The sequence below is a fragment of the Schistocerca cancellata genome, chromosome 8 (genome assembly GCF_023864275.1).
Source record: "Schistocerca cancellata isolate TAMUIC-IGC-003103 chromosome 8, iqSchCanc2.1, whole genome shotgun sequence".
NCBI classification, from domain to species: domain Eukaryota; kingdom Metazoa; phylum Arthropoda; class Insecta; order Orthoptera; family Acrididae; genus Schistocerca; species Schistocerca cancellata.
In genome coordinates this window covers 395,282,475-395,309,543 of record NC_064633.1, presented here as the reverse complement: position 1 = coordinate 395,309,543, position 27,069 = coordinate 395,282,475, and the positions used below count along the sequence as shown (strand labels likewise).

At 38.9% G+C, this 27,069-nt stretch overlaps 1 protein-coding gene across 3 annotated transcripts in view; it reads right to left on the bottom strand.

Annotated features, from left to right (window-relative positions):
• Positions 1-1,023: 1,023 nt before the first annotated feature.
• The window catches only part of LOC126094635 (leucine-rich repeat-containing protein 24-like), a 377,583-nt gene continuing 351,537 nt past the window's right edge, over positions 1,024-27,069 (bottom strand). For all 3 annotated transcript variants that reach the window (XM_049909123.1, XM_049909124.1, XM_049909122.1), the window contains 2 exons: positions 17,833-18,022; positions 1,024-2,703 (listed from right to left, as the gene is read on the bottom strand). In XM_049909123.1, coding sequence (XP_049765080.1) covers positions 1,973-2,703; positions 17,833-18,022 — 921 coding nt within the window. In that variant the 3' untranslated portion in view covers positions 1,024-1,972. The remainder of the gene's footprint in view (positions 2,704-17,832; positions 18,023-27,069) is intronic.

The window sequence follows — 27,069 nt, the reverse complement described above, 5'->3', positions numbered from 1 at the left end:
TGCAGTTGGTTTAAGAGATTGCATATACTAATTTTGTCTCACATTTAAATGTAGCCTGTGTTCTGAATGTGTTGAAAAATACATATTATGCTAGCATGAATGTACTTTTGCATGCTTGTTACACCGTACTCCAGTATGTGTTACACTCTGCCCCACACCGGGGCACACTTTAACTGTTTGCAACCATACTCAATATTTGCAATAAATACAACAATCTCAAGGCCAAACTGATTCTGCGAGTTTTAAATGATTGTTTAAGGTTCCTTAAATAAAGACATGTGAAAAGATCATCATTTTCTCAACAATCTTTTTTTTTTTTTTTTAAATTTCCAAAATAACTTTTCTGTTACACTGTGCCCCACCTTCACCTATAACATGATAATGCAACACAGTGGACCATATGCAAAGACACCAAAGAATAGTTAAGTTGGAACCAGAATGCGTAGGTATAGGGAAACTTGCATGGGCAGACAAAATGGGAACTTGTACAACAAATTATTGAGAGCATTGCTTTTTGCAACTGTGTAGACACAGAAAGATTAGCAAAGAGTGTGAGGTGATATAGGACATCATATAGCCAGTCTACAGTCGTTTCAAAAATTTCTAGATTAAATTTCAGTAAATAAAGCTATCTGCTTCATTAAACTTATAAAACAAATTATTATTATTATTTTAAATTGCGCCCCTATTAGGAATTTATTCAATTAAAGACACATGTTCTGCAACAGTCATTTTTAAATGCTGAAACATCATTGTTGAAAATTTCAGTCTTAGTTAAATTGTATTTCTTTTAATCTTGATTTTGCATGACAATGATGAAAATTCAGTGCAAAAAGCCATAAAATCAATATGAAGAGGAACAACATATTATACAATAAATTATGCAATGTAAAAATAAAATCATATTTATAGTCCACTATCAATAAGTATGATTTTTACATAAAACACTGTAATTAGAATATTTTCTTCAGTCAAATATATTATTGTATCTGGAGATAAAAGGCTAACCAGCTGTTTTTAAAAAAAAAAATGCATAATTCATTTATCCGTACTATTGGCTCAGTAAAATGCCATTTCTTATAAAATATACTGACAAATATAATATTAAATGAAACATTTATTTAGCTGAACATGCTTATATTCTTTTGGAAGCCCAAAACAGCAGAAAAATAAATGCTAGATTTGCGGTTTTCGTAATGAACCCCAATGATATAACAGGCTCAGAACTGCAAACACTTCTTTAATCATTTGTCATACTCTTCCATGAAAATAAAATCATGTGTTTCTACTCATGAAAAAATTGTTAAATGACATTCATAAAAAACATTTCTTTACTGCTGAGATAGAAGTCGTAACTGTGAACTGCTGTGGTAATTTTTGGAAACTCATGCAAAATTTCCACTTGTGAAATTCTGTTAGAGTTGTCAGTTTTGAATAAAACTATGAACAATCAAAATGTATCAAATCATATTTTATATAATCAGTACTTATTTTTCTTAGTTACAGGGGCTCTCCTCATGTTCTGCAAAGAAGTAATTTGTGTTTCATCTATAGAAATACTCTCAAATATATATCCATGTCTTTCAAGTTACTGAATAGAAGTAGCAATTTTAGTGCACAAAGACAAAAGTATGTTATATACAATTTTAAAGTCTACATTTAATCACAGAATCATTCTCCAGTCACATAAAATAGTTATATCGTTTCAAATGTACAATAACAGAAGGCACTTAAAAACAGTTTAACATTTCAAAGTTCTTAATGTATACCCTGTGTCACGAGCCCTCCATGTTAGTTCTAACACCTGAGGAACACACAATAGCATTCACCAACATCAGACTGTCGATTGTCTGTCTCTCACCCTCTCTCTCTCCTTTTGTTCTTGTATCAAGAACATTTGAAATACTGGCTACACAACAGTTTCACAACATTCTTCATATTAAACAGGAAGTCAGTTAAATGTTGCACCAACCTACACTTCAGTACCATCCTCACCTTCATCCTCATACAGTGGGCCCGACACTGCATCTGCTGGCTTTTTCTTTGGTTTTGGTGGTGGCTTCGGTGGCACCTTTACACTCTTTGGAGTTGCTGGTGAGTCTGTCAAAGCCACATCATTTTCAAGGCAGTTCTGTGATGAGACACTCTCTGTTACAGATCTCTGTGTCCATCCCGGCTCCTCCGCTGTCGGAGGAACAGGGGAATAATAGGGTGGCAATCCGGCACGATTTAAGGACAGTACAGAACTGCCATCAGCAGTAGTGCGTGGTCCCAAATTGTCGTACACAGGCAGTCTGGGCGGTAGCTCCAGCTGTAACTGAAGAGGTGTTGGAGGGCTGCTCCACGAAGGGACACGTGGCCTCCTTGGAATTGTCACATAACCGTTTGCAGAACGCGGTGGAACAGCAATTGCTGCAGGTGAAAATGGAGACTGAGAACGGGAATACGGCAGTGTTCCAAATGCGTGCGGAGTCACCATCACATACGGCTGAGGAGGTGGTGACTGAGGCCCATGCTGTGGAGGTAGTCGTGTACTGTCAGGAACTGTTGAAGCAGAGCTGCCAGCTGGAGACACCTGGCCTGGGAATGAGAGCAGGTCTGGCTGCCCACGTGGCCTGTGGCTGCTTACACCACACAATGAGCTGTCCAGAGAGTCCAAGGACCGCTCTTGGATTGGATCTTCACTGTCAATGACACTTGGGGCTGTGTGGATGAAGAAAAGAATATCAGGCAGCAGTTAGTGTTTATTCATAATGCTCTGCAAGGAGCTATTATTTATACAGTACAATTTATATTATGACAGAAACACTAAATGTCACAAAAAATTATTTTAATGAGCTGACTGTTGATAACTCAATATTCATTTCATCACATTATTCATCTGCTTTCCCAGAGATGTTAATGGCAGGCTTGACAAAAGTCAGTGTAAACAAAGATTGGTGAAAGAGTATTAAGCAGATGTAACAAAAAGAATGATAAATATAATACAACTAGTAAAGTCATTAATACCAGCACCTGTAAAAAGCAAAATATTTGTTTCACTTTGTAATATTTCCTGTGTTGTGTCAATGAAGAATGAGATACAAGTCTTTAATAATGACCATGTCTACGGTTGACAGTACAATTAATTTTGAGAGTCTCATTTCTTCCATTTACAAGATTCACTGAGGCAGTAATGCAGCTGAGGATCAAGATAGTCTGACTGTTGATCAATGCTTTGAGGAAGGGAAAAAATTATTCAAATACTGAAATATGTAAAACTGTAAACCTCTCCTCAACCCCTGAAAATTGTGCTGAACACAGCAGTCAGTGCTCTGCTAGATGTGGTCCCACTGCATACTAGCAGCACAACATTTATCCACTAAGCCATTGAGCTGCACTCTGTAAAGTACGGAAAGTCTAATCCATTATCATGCTCACTGCAATCTTTATCCAACAAAAACTGTACTAATGGTAGGAAAATGAAGATTCAAACCCTATTAAATCACATGGTGCCAATTGAAGTATGACAGATTTGTTGTTCTCATTTTTTTCTGATGTAGATGATGTATTTTTGACCAATGCAATTCTTTGTGAAATATATGTAATTCCTAAATTTTATACACATCTGCAACTGCAGGATTAAGTTGGAGAGCACAATAAATGCTCATAATCAGAGTAATTTACTGAATAATGTAAACTTAAGTCGGCAATTTCATACACTATCACCAAGTTCAAGTTAAATCATACAAAAGTGCCATAATTTACAGCTCTGTGCTACATTTAATATTGTATAGATTGTTATGTGCATAATATTTTACCTATAAAAGCAAATTTCCACTGGAAATGGTTCAGACTCACCACAGATTCAAATAGTTGTCAATAAAGCTTATGTGAAAATTAATCACAACAGAATCACTGGAGAAAGTATTAAAGGGTAAAAGTTTTGAAGACTAACTCCTTTTGCTGTACAGAGAATTAGTAATGTGTAAATTATGTCCAGAGATATAAAGAAAGATTTGGCTGACAATGTGCTGCCAGAGCAATTGTTGCAAATCCTGACTGGATGATTGTAAGTATGATGGGATGGCAGCAACATTATACATCGAGAGACTGAGAACAGTTATTATCATGATTTTGACTTCCAGAAGAGCTGATTTTTTTACTCGGTATATAGTAAATATTGAAGCCTATTCAGGGTGCAACAATTATGAGCAATACACACAATAAAGGATAATTTCAATTTATGCTGTGAATTAATATGACATAGATGAGATGGTACAAAATTGCTCCCTCATTTAGAAAGAATGCCTTTTATTACAGGTAGCTTACCATGATAGCTAAATGTAAGACACGAATCATTAACATACTAAGCACATAAAATGAAAGTTAATATAATGTTTGTTATAATGCTTTTAACTCAATAATTTGAAATTATATTCTCCTTCATTATTAAATCCAGAAAATATCCAACAAAATCCAGAATAAAATTTTCACTCTCCAGTGGAGTGTTTACTGTTATGAAACTTCCTAGCAGATTAAAACTGTGTGACAGACTAAGACTTGAATCACTGACCTTTGCCTTTTGCAAAGTGCTCTACTGAACGAGCTGTCGAAGCACAACTCACAATCTGTCCTCACAGCTTTATTTCCACCAGTACCTTCTAAACTTCACAGAAGTTCTCCTCTCTACATAATATGCTTTCTTTCTTCCAGGAGTGCTCCTGGAAGAAAGAAAGTATCTTTTGTAGACAGGGCTTAGCCACAACAGGAGAGCTTCTGTGAAGTGTGGAAGGTAGGTGATGAGTACTGGTGGGTATAAAGCTGTGAGGATACATTATGAGTCATGCTTGGGTAGTTCAGTCAGTAGAACACTTGTCTGCAAAAGGCAAAGATCTTGAGTTCGAGTCTCGGTCAGGCAAGCAGTTTTAATCTGCTAGGAAGTTACATATCCACTGCAATGTGAAAATTTCATTCTGGAAATATCCCCCATACTATGGCTGCTAAGCCAAGCCTCTGCAATGTCCTTTCTTCCAGGAGTATTAGTCCTGCAAGATTTGTAGGAGAGCTCCTATGAAGTTAGGAAGGTAGGATGAAGTTTGGAAGGTAGAAGATGAATCACTGGTGGCAGTAAAGCTGTAAGGGCAGACTGTGAATCATATTTAGGCAGCTCAGTTTGTAGAGCACATGCTTGTCAAAGGCAGAGGTTCTGAGTTTGAGTCCGAAATACTGGCCGAAATACTAAATGTCTTTTTCCAAAGCTGTTTCACAGAGGAAGACTGCACTGTAGTTCCTTCTCTAGATTGTCGCACAGATGACAAAATGGTAGATATCGAAATAGACGACAGAGGGATAGAGAAACAATTAAAATCGCTCAAAAGAGGAAAGGCCGCTGGACCTGATAGGATACCAGTTCGACTTTACTCAGAGTACATGAAGGAACTTGCCCCCCTTCTTGCAGCGGTGTACCATAGGTCTCTAGAAAAGCATAGCATTCCAAAGGATTGGAAAAGGGCACATGTCATCCCCGTTTTCAAGAAGGGACGTCGAACAGATGTGCAGAACTTTAGACCTATATCTCTAACGTCAATCAGTTGTAGAATTTTGGAACATGTATTAAGTTTGATATAGTGACTTTTCTGGAGACTAGAAATCTACTCTGTAGGAATCACCATGGGTTTTGAAAAAGACAATCATGTGAAACCCAGCTCGCGCTATTCGTCCACGAGACTCAGAGGGCCATAGACACGGCTTCCCAGGTAGATGCCGTGTTTCTTGACTTCCGCAAGACGTTCGATACAGTTCCCCACAGTCGTTTCTACATCTACATCTACATCTACATCCATACTCCGCAAGCCACCTGACGGTGTGTGGCAGAGGGTACCCTGAGTACCTCTATCGGTTCTCCCTTCTATTCCAGTCTCGTATTGTTCGTGGAAAGAAGGCTTGTTGGTATGCTTCTGTGTGGGCTCTAATCTCTCTGATTTCATCCTCATGGTCTCTTCGTGAGATATACTTAGGACGGAGCAATATACTGCTTGACTCCTCGGTGAAGGTATGTTCTCGAAACTTTAACAAAAGCCTGTACCGAGCTACTGAGCATCTCTCCTGCAGAGTCTTCCACTGGAGTTTATCTATCATCTCCGTAATGTTTTCGCGATTACTAAATGATCCTGTAACGAAGCGCGCTGCTCTCCGCTGGATCTTCTCTATCTCTTCTATGAACACTATCTGTTACGGATGCCACACTGCTGAGCAGTATTTAAGCAGTGGGCAAACAAGCGTACTGTAACCTACTTCCTTTGTTTTCGGATTGCATTTCCTTAGGATTCTTCCAAGGAAGTACCTGTGCCCTGCTTTACCGACGATCAAATTTATACGACCATTCCATTTTAAATCACTCCTAATGCCTACTCCCAGATAATTTATGGAATTAACTGCTTCCAGTTGCTGACCTGCTATTTTGTAGCTAAATGATAAGGGATCTATCTTTCATTGTATTTGCAGCACATTACATTTGTCTACATTGAGATTCAATTGCCATTCCCTGCACCATGCATCAATTCGCTGCAGATCCTCCTGCATTTCAGTACAATTTTCCAATGTTACAACCTCTCGATATACCACAGCATCATCCGTAAACAGCCTCAGTGAACTTCCAATGTCATCCACAAGGTCATTTATGTATATTGTGAATAGCAACGGTCCTACGACACTCCCCTGCGGCACACCTGAACTCACTCTTACTTCGGAAGAGTTCTCTCCATTGAGAATGACATGCTGCGTTCTGTTATCTAGGAACTCTTCAATTCAATCACACTATTGGTCTGATAGCCCATATGCTCTTATTTTGTTCATTAAATGACTGTGGGGAACTGTATCGAACGCCTTTCGGAAGTCAAGAAACACGGCATCTACCTGGGAACCTGTGTCAATGGCCCTCTGAGTCTCGTGGACGAATAGCGCAAGCTGGGTTTCACATGACCGTCTTTTTCTAAACCCATGCTGATTCCTACAGAGCAGATTTCTAGTCTCCAGAAAAGTCATTATACTCAAACATAATATGTGTTCCAAAATTCTACAACTGATCGACGTTAGAGATATTGGTCTATAGTTCTGCACATCTGTTCGACATCCCTTCTTGAAAACAGGGATTACCTGTGCCCTTTTCCAATCTTTGGAACGCTACACTCTTCTAGAGACCTACGGTACACTGCTGCAAGAAGGGGGGCAAGTTCCTTCACATACTCTGTGTAAAATCGAACTGGTATCCCATCAGTTCCAGCGGCCTTTCCTCTTTTGAGCGATTTTAATTGTTTCTCTATCCCTCTGTCATCTATTTCGATATCTACTATTTTGTCATCTGTGCGACAATCTAGAGAAGGAACTACAGTGCAGTCTTCCTCTGTGAAACAACTTTGTTTGGAAAAAGACATTTAGTATTTCGGCCTTTAGTCTGTCATCCTCTGTTTCAGTACCATTTTGGTCACAGAATGTCTGGACATTTTGTTTTGATCCACCTACCGCTTTGACATAAGACCAAAATTTCTTAGGATTTTCTGCCAAGTCAGTACATAGAACTTTACTTCCGAATTCATTGTACGCCTCTTGCATAGCCCTCCTCACACTACATTTTGCTTCGCATAATTTTTGTTTGTCTGCAAGGCTTTGGCTATGTTTATGTTTGCTGTGAAGTTCCCTTTGCTTCTGCAGCAGTTTTCTAACTCGGTTGTTGTACCACGGTGGCTCTTTTCCATCTCTTACGATCTTGCTTGGCACATACTCATCTAACGCATATTGTACGATGGTTTTGAACTTTGTTCACTGATCCTCAACACTATCTGTACTTGAGACAAAACTTTTGTGTTGAGCCATCAGGTACTCTGTAATCTGCTTTTTGTGACTTTTGCTAAACAGAAAAATCTTGCTACCTTTTTTAATATTTCTATTTATGGCTGAAATCATCAATGCAGTAATCGCTTTATGATCGCTCATTCCCTGTTCTGTGTTAACTGTTTCAAATAGTTTGGGTCTGTTTGTCACCAGAAGGTCTAATATGTTATTGCCACGAGTCAGTTCTCTGTTTAACTGCTCAAGGTAGTTTTCTGATAAAGCACTTTAAAAAATTTCACTGGATTCTTTGTCCCTGTCACCCGTTATGAACGTTTGAGTCTCCCAGTCTATATCCGGCAAATTAAAATCTCCACCCAGAACCATAACATGCTGGGGAAATCTAGTCGAAATATTTTCCAAATTATCCTTCAGGTGCTCAGCCACAACAGCTGCTGAGCCATGGGGCCTATAAAGACATCCAATTACCATGTCTGAGCCTGCTTTAACCGTGACCTTCACCCAAATTATTTCACATATTTCTCCGTCAATTTCCTTCGATACTATTGCATTTCTTATCGCTATAAACACGCCTCCCCCTTCACTGTCCAGCCTGTCTCTGCGGTATACATTCCAATCTGAGTTTAGGATTTCATTACTGTTTACGTCTGGTTTCAGCCAACTTTCTGTCCCTAGTACTATATGGGCGTTGTGACCGTTTATTAATGACAGCAGTTCAGGGACCTTTCTACAGATGCTCCTGCAGTTTACTATTAGCATATTAATATTGTTATTCCCAGTTGCATTTTGCCTACTCCTACCTTGCCGCGTCTCAGGAGGCGTCTTGTCGGGCCTAGGGAGGTAGTTCTCTAACCTAAAAAAACCCATATGTGCACTCCACATGTACTCCGCTACCCTTGTAGCCGCTTCCGGGTTGTAGTGCATGCCTGACCTATTCAGGGGGACCCTTCATTTCTCCACCCAATAGCGGAGGTCGAGAAATTTGCACCCCAGATCTCCGCAGAATCGTCTGAGCCTCTGGTTTAAGCCTTCCAATCGGCTCCAAACCAGAGGACCGTGATCGGTTCTGGGAACGATACTACAAATAATTAGCTCTGACTCCACCCTGCGAGCGAGGCTTTCCGCCTTCACCAATTCCGCCAACCGCCTGTAGGAACTGAGGATGACCTTTGAACCCAGACGGCTGGAGTCATTGGTACCGACATGAGCAACAATTTGCAGTTGGGTGCACCCAGTGCTCTCTATCGCTGCCGGCAGGGCCTTCTCCACATCTCAGATGAGACCCCCTGAAAAGCAGACAGAGTGAACACTGGCCTTCTTCCCCGACCTTTCGGCTATTTCCCTAAGGGGCTCCATCACCCGCCTAACGTTGGAGCTCCCAATAACTAATAAACCCCTCCCCCCCGTGTGCCTGCTTGGACCTTGCTGAAGGAGCGGCCACATGTCCACTCACAGGCAGAGCAGGCGATGCTACATTGACCCTCCGCCTCGTGCACCATGAACGCCGCTGAACCCGCTCCCCTTGGGGAGAGGGTGGCCCAACCGCGCCCAGTACCTGCAAAGATGTCTCGACAGCAGGGACAGTGGGTGAAGCACGTAACATCTAGGGTGTACCATACGATGCACCAGACTCCCCACTATGGCTACACTCCGAGGCAGCAGCCTGAAGATGGCTGACCACAGCCATCAACACATTCAGCTGTTCGCGAACAGTGGCCAACTCCTCCTGCATCCATACACAGCAGTCACACATCCTATCCATCCCAAAAAATCAATTTACTGTAGAGAGTTAATCAACTTTTAACTAGACTGCTAATTCACTAAAGGCAGCTGATTGTTGACTAAACTGTGGTTGCTAGCCACTTCTTGTAGATAACAATGAAAATAGCACTACCTGTCTCTGGACTGTATTGAAAACAAACACTAGCATTACTGGCACTATGGCTGACTAAAGGGGCTCTCTCTGACTGTATTCAAAACAAACACGAAATCTATGGAACACTATTACTAGCACTCGACAATTAAAGCTTCCTAAAAGCAAAAACACACGGAAGAAGAAGTGACAAGTAAAAAAATACAGTTAATACTTAAATTAAGTTAGCTCGCTGCACAGCAGACGTGAAGCAGATGGCACTTACGATGCTTAATTAACAAAGTAAGAGCATATGGACTATCAGACCAATTGTGTGATTGGATTGAAGAGGTCCTAGATAACAGAACACAGCATGTCATTCTCAATGGAGAGAACTCTTCCGAAGTAAGAGTGATTTCAGGTGTGCCGCAGGGGAGTGTCGTAGGACCGTTGCTATTCACAATATACATAAATGACCTTGTGGATGACATCGGAAGTTCACTGAGGCTTTTTGCGGATGATGCTGTAGTATATCGAGAGGTTGTAACAATGGAAAATTGTACTGAAATGCAGGAGGATCTGTAGCGAATTGACGAATGGTGCAGGGAATGGCAATTGAATCTCAATGTAGATAAGTGTAATGTGCTGTGAATATATAGAAAGAAAGATCTCATATCATTTAGCTACAATATAGCAGGTCAGCAAATGGAAGCAGTTAATTCCATAAATTATCTGGGAGTACGCATGAGGAGTGATTTGAAATGGAATGATCATATAAAGTTGATCGTCAGTAAAGCAGATGCCAGACTGAGATTCATTGGGAGAATCCTAAGGAAATACAATCCAAAAACAAAGGAAGTACATTACAGTATGCTTGTTCGCACACTGCTTGAATACTGCTTAGCAGTGTGGGATCCGTAACAGATAGGGTTCATAGAAGAGATAGAGAAGTTCCAACGGAGAGCAGCGCGCTTCGTTACAGGATCATTTATTAATTGCGAAAGTGTTACGGAGATGATAGATAAACTCCAATGGAAGACTCTGCAGGAGAGACACTCAGTAGCTCAGTACGGGCTTTTTTTGAAGTTTCGAGAGCATACCTTCACTGAGGAGTCAAGCAGTATACTGCTCCCTCCTACGTATATCTCGCGAAGAGACCATGAGGATAAAACCAGAGAGATTAGAGTCCACACAGAGGCATACCGACAATCCTTCTTTCCACAAACAATACGAGACTGGAATAGAAGAGAGAACCGATAGAGGTGCTCAAGGTACCCTCCGCCACACACCGTCAGGTGGCTTGTGGAGTATGGATGTAGATGTAGACGTAGATGTAGATTCCAGCACTCAGTTTTAATCTGCCAGGAACTTTCATCCAACAAATTTATCAACATATTATGAAACAAGGTCTAAAATATTGACAAAGGGTAATTTATTCAAATTTAAATCAATCATTTTAGTTTGAAACTGAGAGTTAAAAATCTGAAACAGAAAGAACTGCATCTGCAGTAACCCTGATGGACATCAGTAAGCCAAAGGTTAATGATAATCAGAAAATAAATTTTAACTTTTATACCATCTACAAGATGTTTTGAAAAAAAGTGTTCACAAAACAAGTAAATCACAGGCCAAACAAAGACATATATCCAAGCAACTGAAGCTTCCAATCAATATATGAAATTAACTTTGTGATAACACTGGTGAAAGTCAATATCATCACAAAACATGCAAGTGATGTAAGTCATAGTGCTGATGCACTCATTGTATTCTTACAGCACACTTAAATGTGACATGTGTGTACATTTGAGATTTGTGTTCATGAAACATTTCATGAGCATAGTGATAGCAAACTAGCTGATAAATGTTCCATTTAATTAAGATAGGATATTCATTATGTGAGCAAGCAAATATGATTTTTGTGCAGACCATCTGAATGGTAATGAACACGGGGCTGTATCAAAATGTGGTTCCAGGAAGAAAACAGGCAAATAATCCAACTTTTGCTGCTATTCATCATCAAATTACTGAGACAGGAACTGTAGCAACACAAATGCTGGGTCAAGCCCTACGCTGAGATTTGCTGACACATCTGTCTATAGTGAACACTTTCACTGGGCTGTCAAATAAAATTCAGATATCATCACACAACACATAATCATTCCCTACAATGACTCCTGTAGTCCCACATGGAAGTTACTTCAGCAATAGTTTATGTAACTAGATCATGGTCTTTCACCTGCCGATAATTAGCAAAATAAGAATTGCTGCCCTAGATATATTCCACTAATAGGATATATGTTGTTTGTATCTTCACTCTGATTGCACATTGGCAGTATTTGGAAGAGAAGAAAAAACAAATTTTCAAAAACAATTTTAGTGAGCAGTTATTGTAGACGTACTGAATCTGTGCTATATTGGTGAGGATCAATGCCATGGTCTATGCTTTCCACCAACATTAGTATGTATGATTATTACCTGTGAGGGCAACATACAACAACTGGTATATGCAGTACATGTTTTTAATGCAAGGGCACTTCATCAAGCCATCATAAATATACACAAATCTATTTGATGAAATAAAGGGGAATTTCAAATCTTGTGAATTTGAGCTTTCATTTCTAGTGCAGTGAATGGCATGTTCCTTTTTTGGGTGATACATTTGGAGCCATATATCTATATCTATATCTGTATCTACATCTACATCTACATCTACATCTACATCTTCTCAAATGACCATGTGGTACATGGCACATGATATCTTGTACAACTACCAATCATTCCCTTTCCTGTTCCACTCACAAATGGAGCAAGGGGCAAATGAATGCCTATATGCCTCCATATGAGCCCTAATATTTTGCATCTTGTTTTGTGGTCCATACACAAAATTTATGCTGCCAGCAGCAGAATCACGCAGTCAGTGACAAATGCTGGTTCTCTAAATTTCTCAATAGTGCTTCATTAAAAATGTTTTTTTCCCTCCAGGGATTCCCATCTGAGATCATGAAGAATCTCTGTAATACTTTCATGTTGAACAAATCTTCCGGGCCGGTAACAAATCTAGAAAAACATGTCTGAACTGCTTCAATGTCTTCCTTTAATCCAGCCTGAAGCGTATGGCAGACACTCAAATAGTACTCAAGAATGAGTCACAACAGATTTTATATGCGATCTCTTTTATGGATTAGCTACGCTTTTCTAGAATTCCCCCAATGAACCAAAGTCAGCCACTTGCCTTCCCTACTGCTAACCTTACATGCTCATTTCATTTCATATCACTTTGCAACATTATGCCTAGATACTGAATTGTCATGATTGTGCCAAGTAGCACTCCATATATACTGTATTTGAATATTACAGGCTTGGTTTTCCTACTCATCTGCATTAACTTACATTTTCCTTCATTGCTGCTCACCATACCTGTCTGATTATTTGTGTATATACAGAACAAGAGCAGTCCTATCAAACTTCCCTGAGGCACTGCTGACTATACCCCTGTCTCTGACAAATATGCACCATCCAGGACAAAGTACAGGGATTATATTACATAAGAAGCCTTCGCATCTGGAAACCTGTTCCATATGCTCCAACTTTCGTTAACAGTCTGCACTGAGGCACTGCATCAAATGCTTTCCAGAAATCTAGGGATATGGAATATGTCTGTTACTCTTCTTCCACAGTTCAAGGATACTGTGTGAGACAAGGGTAATCTGAGTTTCACATGAGTGATGCTTTCTAAATCAGTCCTGATTTACAGACAGAACCATTTTTGCCTCAAGGAAATTTATTATATTCAAACCTAGAAAATGTTCAAAAATCCTGCAGCAAACCAATGTTAAGGATAGTGAACTGTAATTTTGTGGGTCGATTTCTTTACCCTTTATCATGTACTAGTGTTACATGCACTTTTTTTCACTCACCTGGGAATTTACACAGGAAGAGAGATTTGCAACTAAGCGAGAGACCAATGCCATACAGTATTCTCTATGAAATCAAATTGCGATTCCATCTGGACCTTGTAGCTTACTTGTTTTCAACTCTTTCAGTTGTTTCTCTACACCAGGAATGCTTATTACTATGTCCTCCATACAGGATTCTGTGCGATGGTCAAACAATGATATGTTTGTATGATCCTCCTGTGTAGGAATTTCTCAAATGCAAAATTTAATACTTCAGCTTTTCTTGTTGTGTCTCCTTTGTGTGCAGAGACAAAACTTATACTACTGAAACTGATGATGGATGTAAGCCAGATTTGTTGGTGAATGAGGAGAAAGAAAATGGCAAGTGACACCATGCACTGAGGTGGACCTGTTCTCTCCAGCAGCCTGATTAGGTCAAATAAGAGCATGTAATGAGAGGTGAGTGTGGCAATTTCATTTTGGCACAGTTCAACTTAGTTCTCCATCTGTTAGTATTTTAGGATGTGCCTACTCACTGCCAAAATAACAGAAGTGGTGAAATTTATTGTGAATCTTAATTACCACTGGGTAAGCAAACAGCATTAACTGCCAACTAAAGTTTTATTACCATTATCATATGAGTACTGTGTTCTATTTATTTAAGATCTAAGTTAGTAAACTGTAAGACAGTCTCTAGAAGTTCCACTATGAGAAGCAAGAGGGAAGCTTAGGAGAATACCTCTGTCAACAATGAGTTGCCGAAAAGGCCGAGCACGATGCAAGTCAGAGAGAAAGGGAGAGTACCAGAGGAATAAGTGAGAAAAAGAGCAGAATGAGGAGGAATAAGAGACAATTTTGTGGTAACCAGAAACCATTATAGTCAATAAAACAGCCTGACAAGACTTTAAGAGGATAAACAAGATAAAAAAATTGATTACTAAAATGTAAGAATGATGCAATGGAAGCTCTAGAACAGAGTGACAGCCCAGTGGACGGTGACCATTTCTCTCTTCCACTTCAGCTAGCAACTCGCGCAATTACAGGAGAGAATAATTAGTGAAGAAAATAAAACCAGCCAATTATTCTCAAGAAAGACATTCTCTCTGATAGATCCTTTTTAAAAAGCATAGCTTTAAAAAGGAACATTCATTTGCAAATACAAGAAAGTGGGGAAGGAAGTAATGGTAAAAAGGGAATTGAATTATATTCTTCTAGAAAAAAGGGAAAAATGCAAAATGCAATGTAAATAAGCATTAAAGTTAAGATATAGTCTATGGAAACTAGAATTACCTGTATCAATGAGCTAGAGATTTTTCTGAATGGCACCACTGAGAAAGAAACACAGCCATGAAATTTGGAATACCACAGAGAGTTTGTTTACTGTACTGTAAGTATTGTTATGTCATTTATTTGAATGTTTGTATATTAAAAGCCTGGAACTTGAGGAAATCTGCTCACAACAGAACCACCGTAGCTTGTTTGTCACTAGCAGTTCACATAGAGGAGGCTCAACAAACTGCATAGAGGAGGCTCAACAAACTGCAGTGATAGAAGTGGTGGGCTGCTAACAAACAGTTTAGAGTGGCAACAGCCATGTGTGGTTGGATATCCCTGAGAGCCCAGGGACTATACGGACTGAAATTTTAGGCACTGGAAGTGGCCGCAGCCAACTGGCTATCTACTCAGCTGCTCCCCCTTCCCCCTTTCCACAAGTATGTTGGCCACAGATGGGCTGGCTCAGTTGTCAGTTTCACCAGCTTGATCACATGCACCCCTGTCCACCACCAACCAGTGCAGTGAAAGTGTGTTGCTCTAAACATTTTATGTCAATAGGATTGGTGACTGGTAAATCATTTTCTGTTGCTAAATAACTGCAGAAAGTTTAATATCCCTGTTCCCTTTATTTTTGTTCGCTGTGTTACAAATCTGCATGTATAATTGTGAAGTATAGTAAGGTTTCTCGTGGACAGACAACTAGGCTTACCAACACTCAACAATGAATGACACTTTTCCATTAAGGCTTTTAGTTAAGTAACTTATCATGATCTTCTGTGTGGGCATAAATTGATTTGTTTTAGTTTTTGTGACTATTTAATTAAAAAAAGAAAAAGAAAAAGATACGGCATCCCAAAGCAAAGTTTAGGCTAGTTATGTTTACTTTTTATGTAAGGATCCTTTGTACTGAGGCTCTCTCTGAGACAAATTCCACTTTGATGTCTGTAAAATGTCTCTGTATACTTTTTGTTCTTGACTTCCTTTTATTAAAGAAAAATAATGAATTTAATTTATTTAATTATGCATTAAAAGAAATTTTCTCAAGCTATCTGTAATCACAGATCCTGAGCAGAGGGCTATCAAATGGTGGCACAGAAATTTCAGTGATCGCCAATCAGTTCATTCAAAATTCCTCAAAATGAGAGGGAGAGAGAGGGGGAAAAGGGGGGGGGGGGGAGAGCGAGAGAGAGAGAGAGAGAGAGAGAGAGAGAGAGAGAGAGAGAGAGAGAGAGAGAGAGAGAGAGAGAGAGAGAAAGCACGCAACCAGAGATGACCCAAGTAAGAAGTTATCAATAGTATGTATTAATTACGATAGGGTGAAGGGTAGCCCTCTGTTGTTTGACCACGGAGAGAGCAAGATTCCATGCAGAATTTAAGCAAAGACCTACATCTCTATTTACAAGCTAACTTGCTAACATAGTCTCAAGAGATTCATTAATAATACTATCCACATAGCTGTAAGCACATGACCGAATCATCTACATACCTAGGAAAAGTACATAGGTTTCAATGTGACTGACTCAAAGGCACATTCCTCAAAATGTTCCTTAAACAGATTAACAACAATAAGTGACAAAGGGCTCCCTATTGCAACTCCATCTGTCTGCTTATAGAACTAGCCACTGAATAAAAAGTGACAAGTCAACACACGTCGAAATAGGTTCACCAAAGAGTAATACTGAAACAGCTGAGAGGCTTGCTTTGCATTCACTTAGGGTGACTCCTGATAGTATTATCTTACTCTTGGCCAAGGGCAATGCTACCATGGCGTTGGTCAGGCAGGACTATGAGTGCACTATGCTACAGCATACATATTTGAATGTTGCGCTATAATTTTATGTTGCAGCTTGATGAAAAATTAATTTCTTTGATTGGTTTATAAGGATAAATAGTGAAGGCAGCTATCTCTTGAAGTAAATTAAATAATATTTTGCAGATATGAATATGGATGAGCAGCTAAACAAGCTACTGACGAACAGAATATTAAATAATCTGACCACAACCATGACCATTTTGATAGCAATGAATGTGAAAGAAGTTAGCAAGAAACTACAGTAGAGTCACAAGAAGAATTCTCAATGAAAATAGTTATCATAAGTGAGGAGCAATTACAGAGCAGAATATAGAGGTAGAATTGAGGAAATGCTCTGAAAACGAAAAGTTCTGAGCAAAAAACATCAGGAAATGGAAATTGCTAGAGAGACAAAATTTGTCACATGGGTACAAGAATAGGACATGCAATTCATGAAAATGTCTGACATAAAATTCAGGGAATTGTGCAAAGTGCAGGACAAAATATCCTGCCAACGGAGAAAGATACAAACCAAACAAATACACGAGGTTTCTCAGGAGGTGGAATAAGACACATTGATTATTTGTGAGAATCCTTGGGCTGAGAATCTGTGAGATTAGATGAGGTCTTAAACTAGAAAAAGAATGGTAGCCCAAAAGCTATTGACATCTCCGTGCCATTACGTGTGACTTCATCGCAAGCGTCGATCAGCTACAGTGGCTAGTTAGCTTTCCTCATTTCTTTTAATTGAAGTCAAAGATTTAACATTCAACATAATAAAATATCATCATAGACACTCAACTCCTGATAATTTATAAACAATGAAATGAGGTAAGGCTGCCACTCATTGTATAGGCACAGCAAAGGCTGGCTGATCGGTACAGGCACACAAACAACTTGACTCTAGCTCATATATCAGTTGTGTATGAGTATATAGGTTTGTGTGTGTGTGTGTGTGTGTGTGTGTGTGTGTGTGTGTGTGTGTGTGTGTGTGTGTGTCCATGGTGGAGGGAGCTGTCTGATGAAGACTGTGATGACAACAGTAGCAACAGTCATAAATATACTGATTAACTATTTTTCCACGTATCATTATGTGAATATTTAAAAGGATTTCTGTCAAATAGTTTAATAATATCTGAAGTAATGGGAATGTAAAATATTATGATAATATTTAACCGAGTACTCACACAGGACAGAACCATTATCAATCAATGTCATTTTGACTTCAGCGAGATCTCCTGTGGATGAGGCCGAATCAATACGCCTTGGAGGCTTCTGGACAGGGTTTATTTTTGTAATAAGGCCTTTCTCCTGTTCATCCGAAGCACCATTATGGTTGCTAGCAGATAAAGAACCATCACCAGCCACCTTCTTTACCTGTGGATGATGCCAGATATTTCATTAATCACACACACTTATTATGTCATTCTCTGCACATTAGTCTTAATATCTAATTATATCTGTAAACAAAGATGATGAGACTTACCAAACAAAAGCGCTGGCAGGTCGACAGACACACAAAAAAAACACAAACATACACACAAAATTCAAGCTTTCGCAACAAACGGTTGCTTTGTCAGGAAAGAGGGAAGGAGAGGGAAAGACGAAAGGATGTGGGTTTTAAGGGAGAGGGTAAGGAGTCATTCCAATCCCGGGAGCGGAAAGACTTACCTTAGGGGGAAAAAAGGACAGGTATATCTAATTATATTTGCACAGAATGCTGCTAGTAGATACATAGATTGTTCTTGGAAAAATTATGAAGGTAGAATGAGACTGAAAAGTTGTCTTCAGTTACCTTCAGCAGTTTGAACAATTGGGCCATGTTAGCAAATCAGTCTCAGGGAAAATTAAAAGAATGAGGGCAGGCCACAGCTAGAAATTACTAAACAGCATCATATTTCTTGGCAATATTATATGACTTCTGATCAAGGTATGGCATGACTTTTTTCACTGTGTAATAACTGCAAAGCCTTAACACTTCCTATTTCTTCACATTGTGTGCCACTGAATTTTTTCCTTCACACTGAACTACCTTAAAAGTTCTGAAAGAAATTATTCTACTTCTTCAGTTAATTCTGCTACATTAGTCACTGTTCCACAAATTAGTTGATGAATTATTTTCTACCTTATTAGAGTTGGCTTACAAGAGTTTTGAACTTACTGACTGTTATATGCAAATGTCACTTGAGATTATATTGCTTATTGTTTTAGTATTGTGCCATGAATTTGTAATTCATGAAGTGTCTTGTTTCCCTCATCCAGCTGGCTATGTTAGCCATGCTCTTGCACTATCACTTGGATAACAGGTTGTGTGCCATACGCAGGACCATCACGCAGTCTAGGGGTTTGTCTGCACAGCAGTTGGAGTCCTGAGTTGGTTGAAAGGTAAGAAAAAGAAGCCCTCTCCAAGCTGGTACACCATGAAGCTATGTATGGGACCTCACGAACAGTCAGTGTTAGATGTGGCATGGCCACTTTGTGGACACAAACAACCCAGTGGGGTGATATGTGTCTTTTCCCAGGTGAGAGGACAGTGATTCCAATGGAGATGTAGACAGGGGCTTCCAGATTAAAATACAAGCACTAACTGGGTGCTTTTGTGACCATCAGCAATATTTTGATCAGTCAAGTGATATAGCATAGTGCACAGTGAAGAGTACAGGCTGTGTGCTGAGTGTATCAGATGAACAGTAATATTACATACAGAAGAACTGTTGGTACAGTTCAGTGTGTTTGGTGGCACACTGGTTTTATGTAAATAGTTAAAGATGGGTATCATGCAGTGTTAAAAACTTTTTTTAAGTGACTACAGTTCATATAAAAACTGAGTTGAGGGAGAATCATGGCACTGTCACTGAATACTGTTTAGTATTGGCAATAAATTTAGCTCTCCAACTTAGTAGAATGGCATATGCCATATTCTTCTCCTCCGTGTACTCAACATAAGAGACAACATATGCCATCACTGCTTTCTGCACTTTAACCTCTGCTGAAATGGCTCGTCAGCAATATCAGTTATGAATACATCCAAGTGCATAACACTGAGTTGTTTGATCAAATTACTCATTCCTATGCTCCTTACGTTGGATCCAACCCACTGGGTAACATGACTTTCAAAGGCTCCGTCTACTTCACTGTTTTATTAATGATTCGTGTCTTCAATACATCTTCTCATGTATCAAATTCTACAATTATTCCAGAACTGCAATACCAGGTCAGATACATTTGCCATCTTAGCTACACCTTTCCCCATCTTCTCACCAACCTCAACCAAACAACTGTGGACCAAACTATCCTGTAACCTGCATCTTATCCAAAATCATACTGCCTTCAAAAGGAGATTAAATCTATATCCGTACCACTGGCATAGCTTCCCTCTTAGAATATCCCAGATTATTTCTTCTTGTCCACAGGGTACCAGTATTTCTGTCAAACTGTAGCTATCTATGCTTTTCTCATCCTCTCTGTTTGTTTTCATCCACTAATTTTACCTTATTCCTAAGTCTTCCTCTGACCAATCAACTTCATCTCCAATTCTGCTCATTTCTGTTTTGCCACCACATGTTTCTGTAAGAAGTCACTACTTACATTCTGCAAGAATGTAGGGAGGAAATTGCTTAAGAGAATGTTATAACACTGGTATTTTGTAAATTTGATATATTTGCTATGGTATATTATTATCATGATTATTATTATTATTGTTATTATGTCAGCCTCCATAGCTGAGTAGTCAGCATGGTCGACTCAGTGTCGGGAACATGGTTGGAGATTTTATCTGCTTGGGGATTGGGTGTACTGTATGTTGCCCTCATTATCATTTCATCATCATTGACACACAGCTCACTGAAGTGGATCACAAAAAACCAACAACAACCTTGCACTAGGGGGATGATCAACCGGAGAAGGAGTTTCCTACCCAAAATGTCATGATAATTTCATTATTATTATTATTATTATTATTATTATTATTTGCCAAGAGTAAGCAAAACCACAAAACAGTATTTCCTACAAGGAAATGAAAATGCATAATAAATTTCCCAAAGAGATGAAAGAGAGAACTAAAATCCAAATATTTAAAATGTCACTTAAAACACACATTATAAATAATTCATACTACAAAGTCAATTATTATTTTGATAACACAGTAGGGACTCATAAAAAATTAACATTATTTAATAATAAATAACTTTCATTGTACAGTAAATGGTCACAGTTTTACAATGATTCTTACAGTAACATTCTATGCTCAGGATTTGTGATGGATAATTCCAACCCCTTTCCATATTCTCATTAACTGTGGTGAGGATGTCTCACAGTTTTTCAGACAGGCCAAGGGAACAACATGGAGAATTCAATAGAACACCAGAAGTATCATCCAGGTCTTGATGTCAGTCGCACGAGCAAGCGGGCGAGAGAGAGAGAAAGAGAGAAAGAGAGAAAGAGAGAGAGAGAGAGAGTTGATAAGTGATGTGGTACAAATGAATAATGTAAAAGTATTTTTTATATAAGATAATATTACTGTAGGCATGAATTTTTCTGAAAATAAATTGTTTCCTTTTTCAGGTAAGATGCCATGCATGACATCAGTTTGTAAGTGATCTATTGATGAATCAACTATTAAAAAACTATAATGTTGACTCATTAAGGAAGTCTGGTTAGACGTAAGAGAGGGAATGAAGGCCCTAATCTTGCAAACTGGAATCTTGGATGAGTAAATAAATAAATATTGGCAAAATAGCCTCCCATTTATTGCTCAGATCGAGCTTTTATAATGTATTTGTATTTATGTGCAAGCACGTTTCTGTCAAGAAGGTAATGCTTGAAGCATTCAACAACTACAACAACAGAATATGATCAGATCTGTCACAAAACCTGAAGAAATTCCGGTCATATGTAAAGACTGTTAGTAGCAACAAATTTAGTGTCCAGGCACTCATGGATGAGACAGAAACTGAAATTGAGGGTAGCAAAGCAAAAGCAGAAATACTGAACTCAATTTTTAAATGTTCCATTACAATGGAAAATCCACAATATTGCCCCAGTTAAATCCTTGTACCACTACAAAGATGAATGAAATAAAATGCATTGTTGCCAGTGGTGTTGAGAAATGGCTAAAGCTTGAACAAAGTTTCAGTGCCAAATGAAACCCTTGTCTTATTCTATACCAAAATTGGGACTCACTTATTCCCTCTTTTAACAACAGTTTAATGTATACCTCTCAAACAAAACACTGAGACCAGTGGTTGGCAGAAAGCACAGGTCACACCAGTCTACACAAAAGGCAGCTGAAGTGATCCACAAAAGTAATGTCCAATATCCTTGACTTTCATTTCTTGTAAACACTTAGAACATATTCCACGTTCAAATATAATAAGGTGACTTCCTCGATGTTTGGCATGGATTCCCAAAACATCAGTCACGTGAAACACAACTCGTACTTATCTCACACGACATCTTGAAAGCCATGGATCAAGGCAGTTAGGTAGGTGCAGTGTTTCTTGACTTCAGGCTTAGCTTTGTTGGCAGACTACTATGGAAATTTAATCAGTCTATAAATGAGATTGATTACAAAACACTTGTACAAATCATCATAAAATATTTCTCAAGTGTAGGAGAACTGTATTAAATAGGACTAACAGAGGATATTGGATGTGTACAAAGCAGGGCAGCATAAATGGTCACAGGTTTGTCTGACTCATTCAAGAATGTCATGGAGAAGCTAAAAGAAGTGAACTGGCAAACCCACATTATGAAAAGTGCAAACTAGCCCATAAAAGCATACTTAGTACACTTCAAGCAATAATCTTATGTAATGAATCAAGAAATACACTAGAACTCCCTACATATCGCACCCACAGGGATGGTGAAGACAGGATTAGTCTAATTATTATGCATACAGAGGCATTTAAGCAATAATTCTTCTTGTATTTCGTATGTGATTGGGACAGGAAAAGCCATAATAATGGGTACAATGGGAAGTACCCTCTAGCATGCTTTCCACATTGGTTTGCCGATGATGATGATGATGATATTGGGTTTGTGTGGCACTAAACTTCGTAGTTATCAGCGCCCTGGTTTTCTGAGTACAGCTGTATGCAGATGTAGATGAAATAGAGTATTAACTAAGTTACTATAATGTTCTGCAACTTTTGCAGTTTTAGTTTGTTGTTCTACTATCAGAGTAATTTTGGAACATACTGTTTCATCTGACAGCATCAAAGTGATATTATTTCTACACCGAATAAATTTACTTCATGCATCACAGAAGATGAATTATTTTTTGACGATGGAGTTTATCACCATGCAAACCAATCTCTATGGTGAAAATTTCTAACACATGGTACGTGGGGAAATATCATTGCTAATAAAAAAATTCATGCTCTAAATGTCGCTTGCAATTTATCTTAGTGAAGTTAAGAGTATGCTTAAGAGAATATTTATTGTATACTACAAAAAAGCTGTAAGATGCAGAATTTCATTTGGGAACCAACTTTGTATATTATGCCCTACTGTGAGCTTCCTTACTGTTTCAGTATACAACATATAGTAAAAGTTATAACTGTTATCTCAAAAAATTAAGCTATGCTGTTACATTTTTGTTCATTTATTGGTGCAACTCTGCAGTCCTGATACAGGTACACACTGAAATCCCTGGTCCTCAGTACAACAGCATAATGCTAGAGGAGGCAAAACAAAATTTTGCAGCACACTGATAAAAATGGGAATGGGCTGCACTGTTTTATTTTGGTTCTTCTAGCAGTATGCTACAGTACTGTAATGTGTGGTTTTCAGTATGTGCCAAAACTGCAAAAATATACCTGCAGATAAACAAAGAATAACTACATAACTTTAATTTTTAGAGTTTATTCTTAGAACTTAATGACCCTTAGTATTAAATCTTAATTTCACAGAAGAAAATTACATCCATATTCACACTATCTTTTCTGAATATTTTCTTGTGCAGTTTACTTGATATAACATTTGCAGTGATATCTGGACCAGCATTCTAAGTAATAAAAGTCACACTATACAGAAGAAATGCTAGAAGAAGCTAAACATAGTTATAGGTGTGTGGCACATTTGACATGCTTTAGATGCAAAATTCATACTGCTTCTGATGAAATAGTTGATTAGAATCATATTGGATTCATATTAATAACTGTGAAACTGCTGGGGAGGTAGACATCTTACATGAATACATACATAACATCCTGAACGAAGCCCTATATATGAAGAAATTTCTTGAATAATGATTGTCATTTCTGTTGAACGACAGTGATACTCTCAAACCCTTTCGGAGGGGGGAGAGGGGGGGGGGGTTGTTTGGGGAAGGAGACCAGACAGCGAGGTCATCGGTCTCATCGGATTAGGGAAGGATGGAGAAGGAAGTCGGCTGTGCCCTTTCAAAGGAACCATCCCGGCATTTGCCTAGAGCGATTTAGGGAAATCAAGGAAAACCTAAATCAGGATGGCCGGACGCAGGATCAAACCCTTCTGGAATAACTGTATGACTACAGATAAAATTTAGTATCTCCATTACACCAAGAGGACTGTAAAATCAAAAACTGCAGGATATGTGACAACAGCTGCTTTTTGTGACTTTTAGCATGTCACTGTGACAAAATGTTAGGATGTATAGTTAATGGCTACTACTATGCAACATCAGTGAGCTATTAACATAGCTAGTTGACCCAAATGACCACAGCTGGCACACAAAAATTGCTCTCATGTTGAGGGGCAGCAGCCTTTTCAGTAGTCGCAGGGGCAACAGTCTGGATGATTGACTGATCTGACCTTGTAACACTAACCAAAACGGCCTTGCTGTGCTGGTACTGCAAACGGCTGAAAGCAAGGGGAAACTACAGCTGTAATTTTTCCCGAGGGCATGCAGCTTTACTGTATGAATAAATGATGATGGCGTCCTCTTGGGTAAAATATTCTGGAGGTAAAATAGTCCCCCATTCGGATCTCCGGGCGGGGACTACTCAGGAGGACATCATTATCAGGAGAAAGAAAACCCGTTCTACGGATCAGAGCGTGGAATGTCAGATCCCTTAATCGGGCAGGTAGGTTAGAAAATTTAAAAAGGGAAATGGATTGGTTAAAGATAGATGTAATGGCAAGTAGTGAAGTTCGGTGGCAGGAGGAACACGACTTTTGGTCAGGCGAATACAGGGTTATAAATACAAAATCAAATAGGGGTAATGCAAGAGTAGGTTTAATAATGAATTTAAAAAATGGGAGTGCGGGTAAGCTACTACAAACAGCACAGTGAACATATTATTGTGGTCAAGATAGACACGAAGCCCACGCCTACCACAGTAGTACAAGTTTATATATCAACTAGCTCTGCAGATGATGAAGAAATTGAAGAAATGTATGATGAAATAAAAGAAATTATTCAGATAGTGAAGGGACACAAAAATTCGGTAGTAGGAAAAGGGAGGGAAGGAAACGTAGTGGGTGAATATGGATTGGGGGAGAGAAATGAAAGAGGAAGCCGCCTGGTAGAATTTTGCACAGAGCACAACTTAATCATAGCTAACACTTGGTTCAAGAATCATAAAAGAAGGTTGTATACATGGAAGAAGCCTGGAAATACTGACAGGTTTCAGAAAGATTATATAATGGTAAGACAGACATTTAAGAACCAGATTTTAAATTGTAAGACATTTCCAGGGGCAGATGTGGACTCTGACCACAATCTATTGGTTATGAATTGTAGATTAAAACCGAAGAAACTGCAAAAAGGTGCGAATTTAAGGAGATGGGACCTGGATAAACTGACTAAACCAGAGGTTGTACAGAGTTTCAGGGGAGAGCATAAGGGAACAATTGACAGGAATGGGAGAAAGAAATACAGTAGAAGAAGAATGGGTAGCTTTGAGGGATAAAATAGTGAAGGCAGCAGATGATCAAGTAGGTAAAAGGACAAGGGCTAGTAGAAATCCTTGGGTAACAGAAGAGAAATTGAACGTAATTGATGAAAGGAGAAAATATAAAAATGCAGTAAATGAAGCAGGCAAAAAAGAATACAAATGTCTCAAAAATGAGATTGACAGGAAGTGCAAAATGGCTAAGCAGGCATGGCTAGAAGACAAATGTAAGGATGTAGAGGCTTGTCTCACCAGGGGTAAGATAGATACTGCCTACAGGAAAATTAGAGAGACCTTTGGAGAAAAGAGAACCACTTGTATGAATATCAAGTGCTCACATGGAAACCCAGTTCTAAGCAAAGAAGGGAAAGCAGAAAGGTGGAAGGAGTACATAGAGGGTCTATACAAGGGCGAGGTACTTGAGGACAATATTATGGAAATGGAAGAGGATGTAGATGAAGATGAAATGGGAGATATTATACTGCATGAAGAGTCTGACAGAGCTCCGAAAGACCTGAGTTGAAACAAGGCCCCAGGAGTAGACAACATTCCAGTAGAACTACTGACAAACTTGGGAGAGCCAGTCCTGACATAACTCTACCATCTGGTGAGCAAGATATATGAGACAGGCGAAAAACCCTCAGACTTCAAGAAGAATATAATAATTCCAATCCCAAAGAAAGCAGATGTGGACAGATGCAAAAATTACTGAACTATCAGTTTAATAAGTCACAGCTGCAAAATACTAACGCAAATTCTTTACAGACGAATGGAAAAACTGGTAGAAGCTGACCTCAGGGAAGATCAGTTTCGATTCTGTAGAAATATTGGAACACATGAGGCAACACTGACCCTATGACTTATCTTAGATGATAGATTAAGGAAAGGCCAACCTAAGTTTCTAGCACTTGTAGACTTAAAGAAAGCTTTTGACAATGTTGAATGGAATACTCTCTTTCAAATTCTGAAGGTGACAAGGGTGAAATACATGGAGGGAAAGGCTATTTACAATTTGTACAGACACCAGATGGCAGTTATAAGAGTTGAGGGACATGTAAAGGAAGCAGTGGTTGGGAACGGAGTGAGACAGGGTTGTAGCCTCTCCCCGATGTTCTTCAATCTGTATATTGAGCAAGCAATAAAAGAAACAAAAGAAAAGTTTGGAGTAGGTATTAAAATCCATGGAGAAGAAATAGAGACTTTGAGGTTCGCCAGTGACATTGTCATTCTGTCAGATACAGCAAAGGACTTGGAAGAGCAGTTGAACGGAATGGATAGTGTCTTGAAAGGAAGATATAAGATGGACATCAACAAAAGCAAAATGAGGATAATGGAATGCAGTTGAATTAAGTCGGGTGATGCTGAGGGAATTAGATTAGGAAATGAGGCATTTAAAGTAGTAAAGGAGTTTTGCTATTTGGGGAGCAAAATAACTGATGATGGTCGAAGTAGAGAGGACGTAAAATGTAGACTGGCAATGGCAAGGAAAGCGTTTCTGAAGAAGAGAAATTTGTTAACGTCGAGTATAGATTTAAGTGTCAGGAAGTC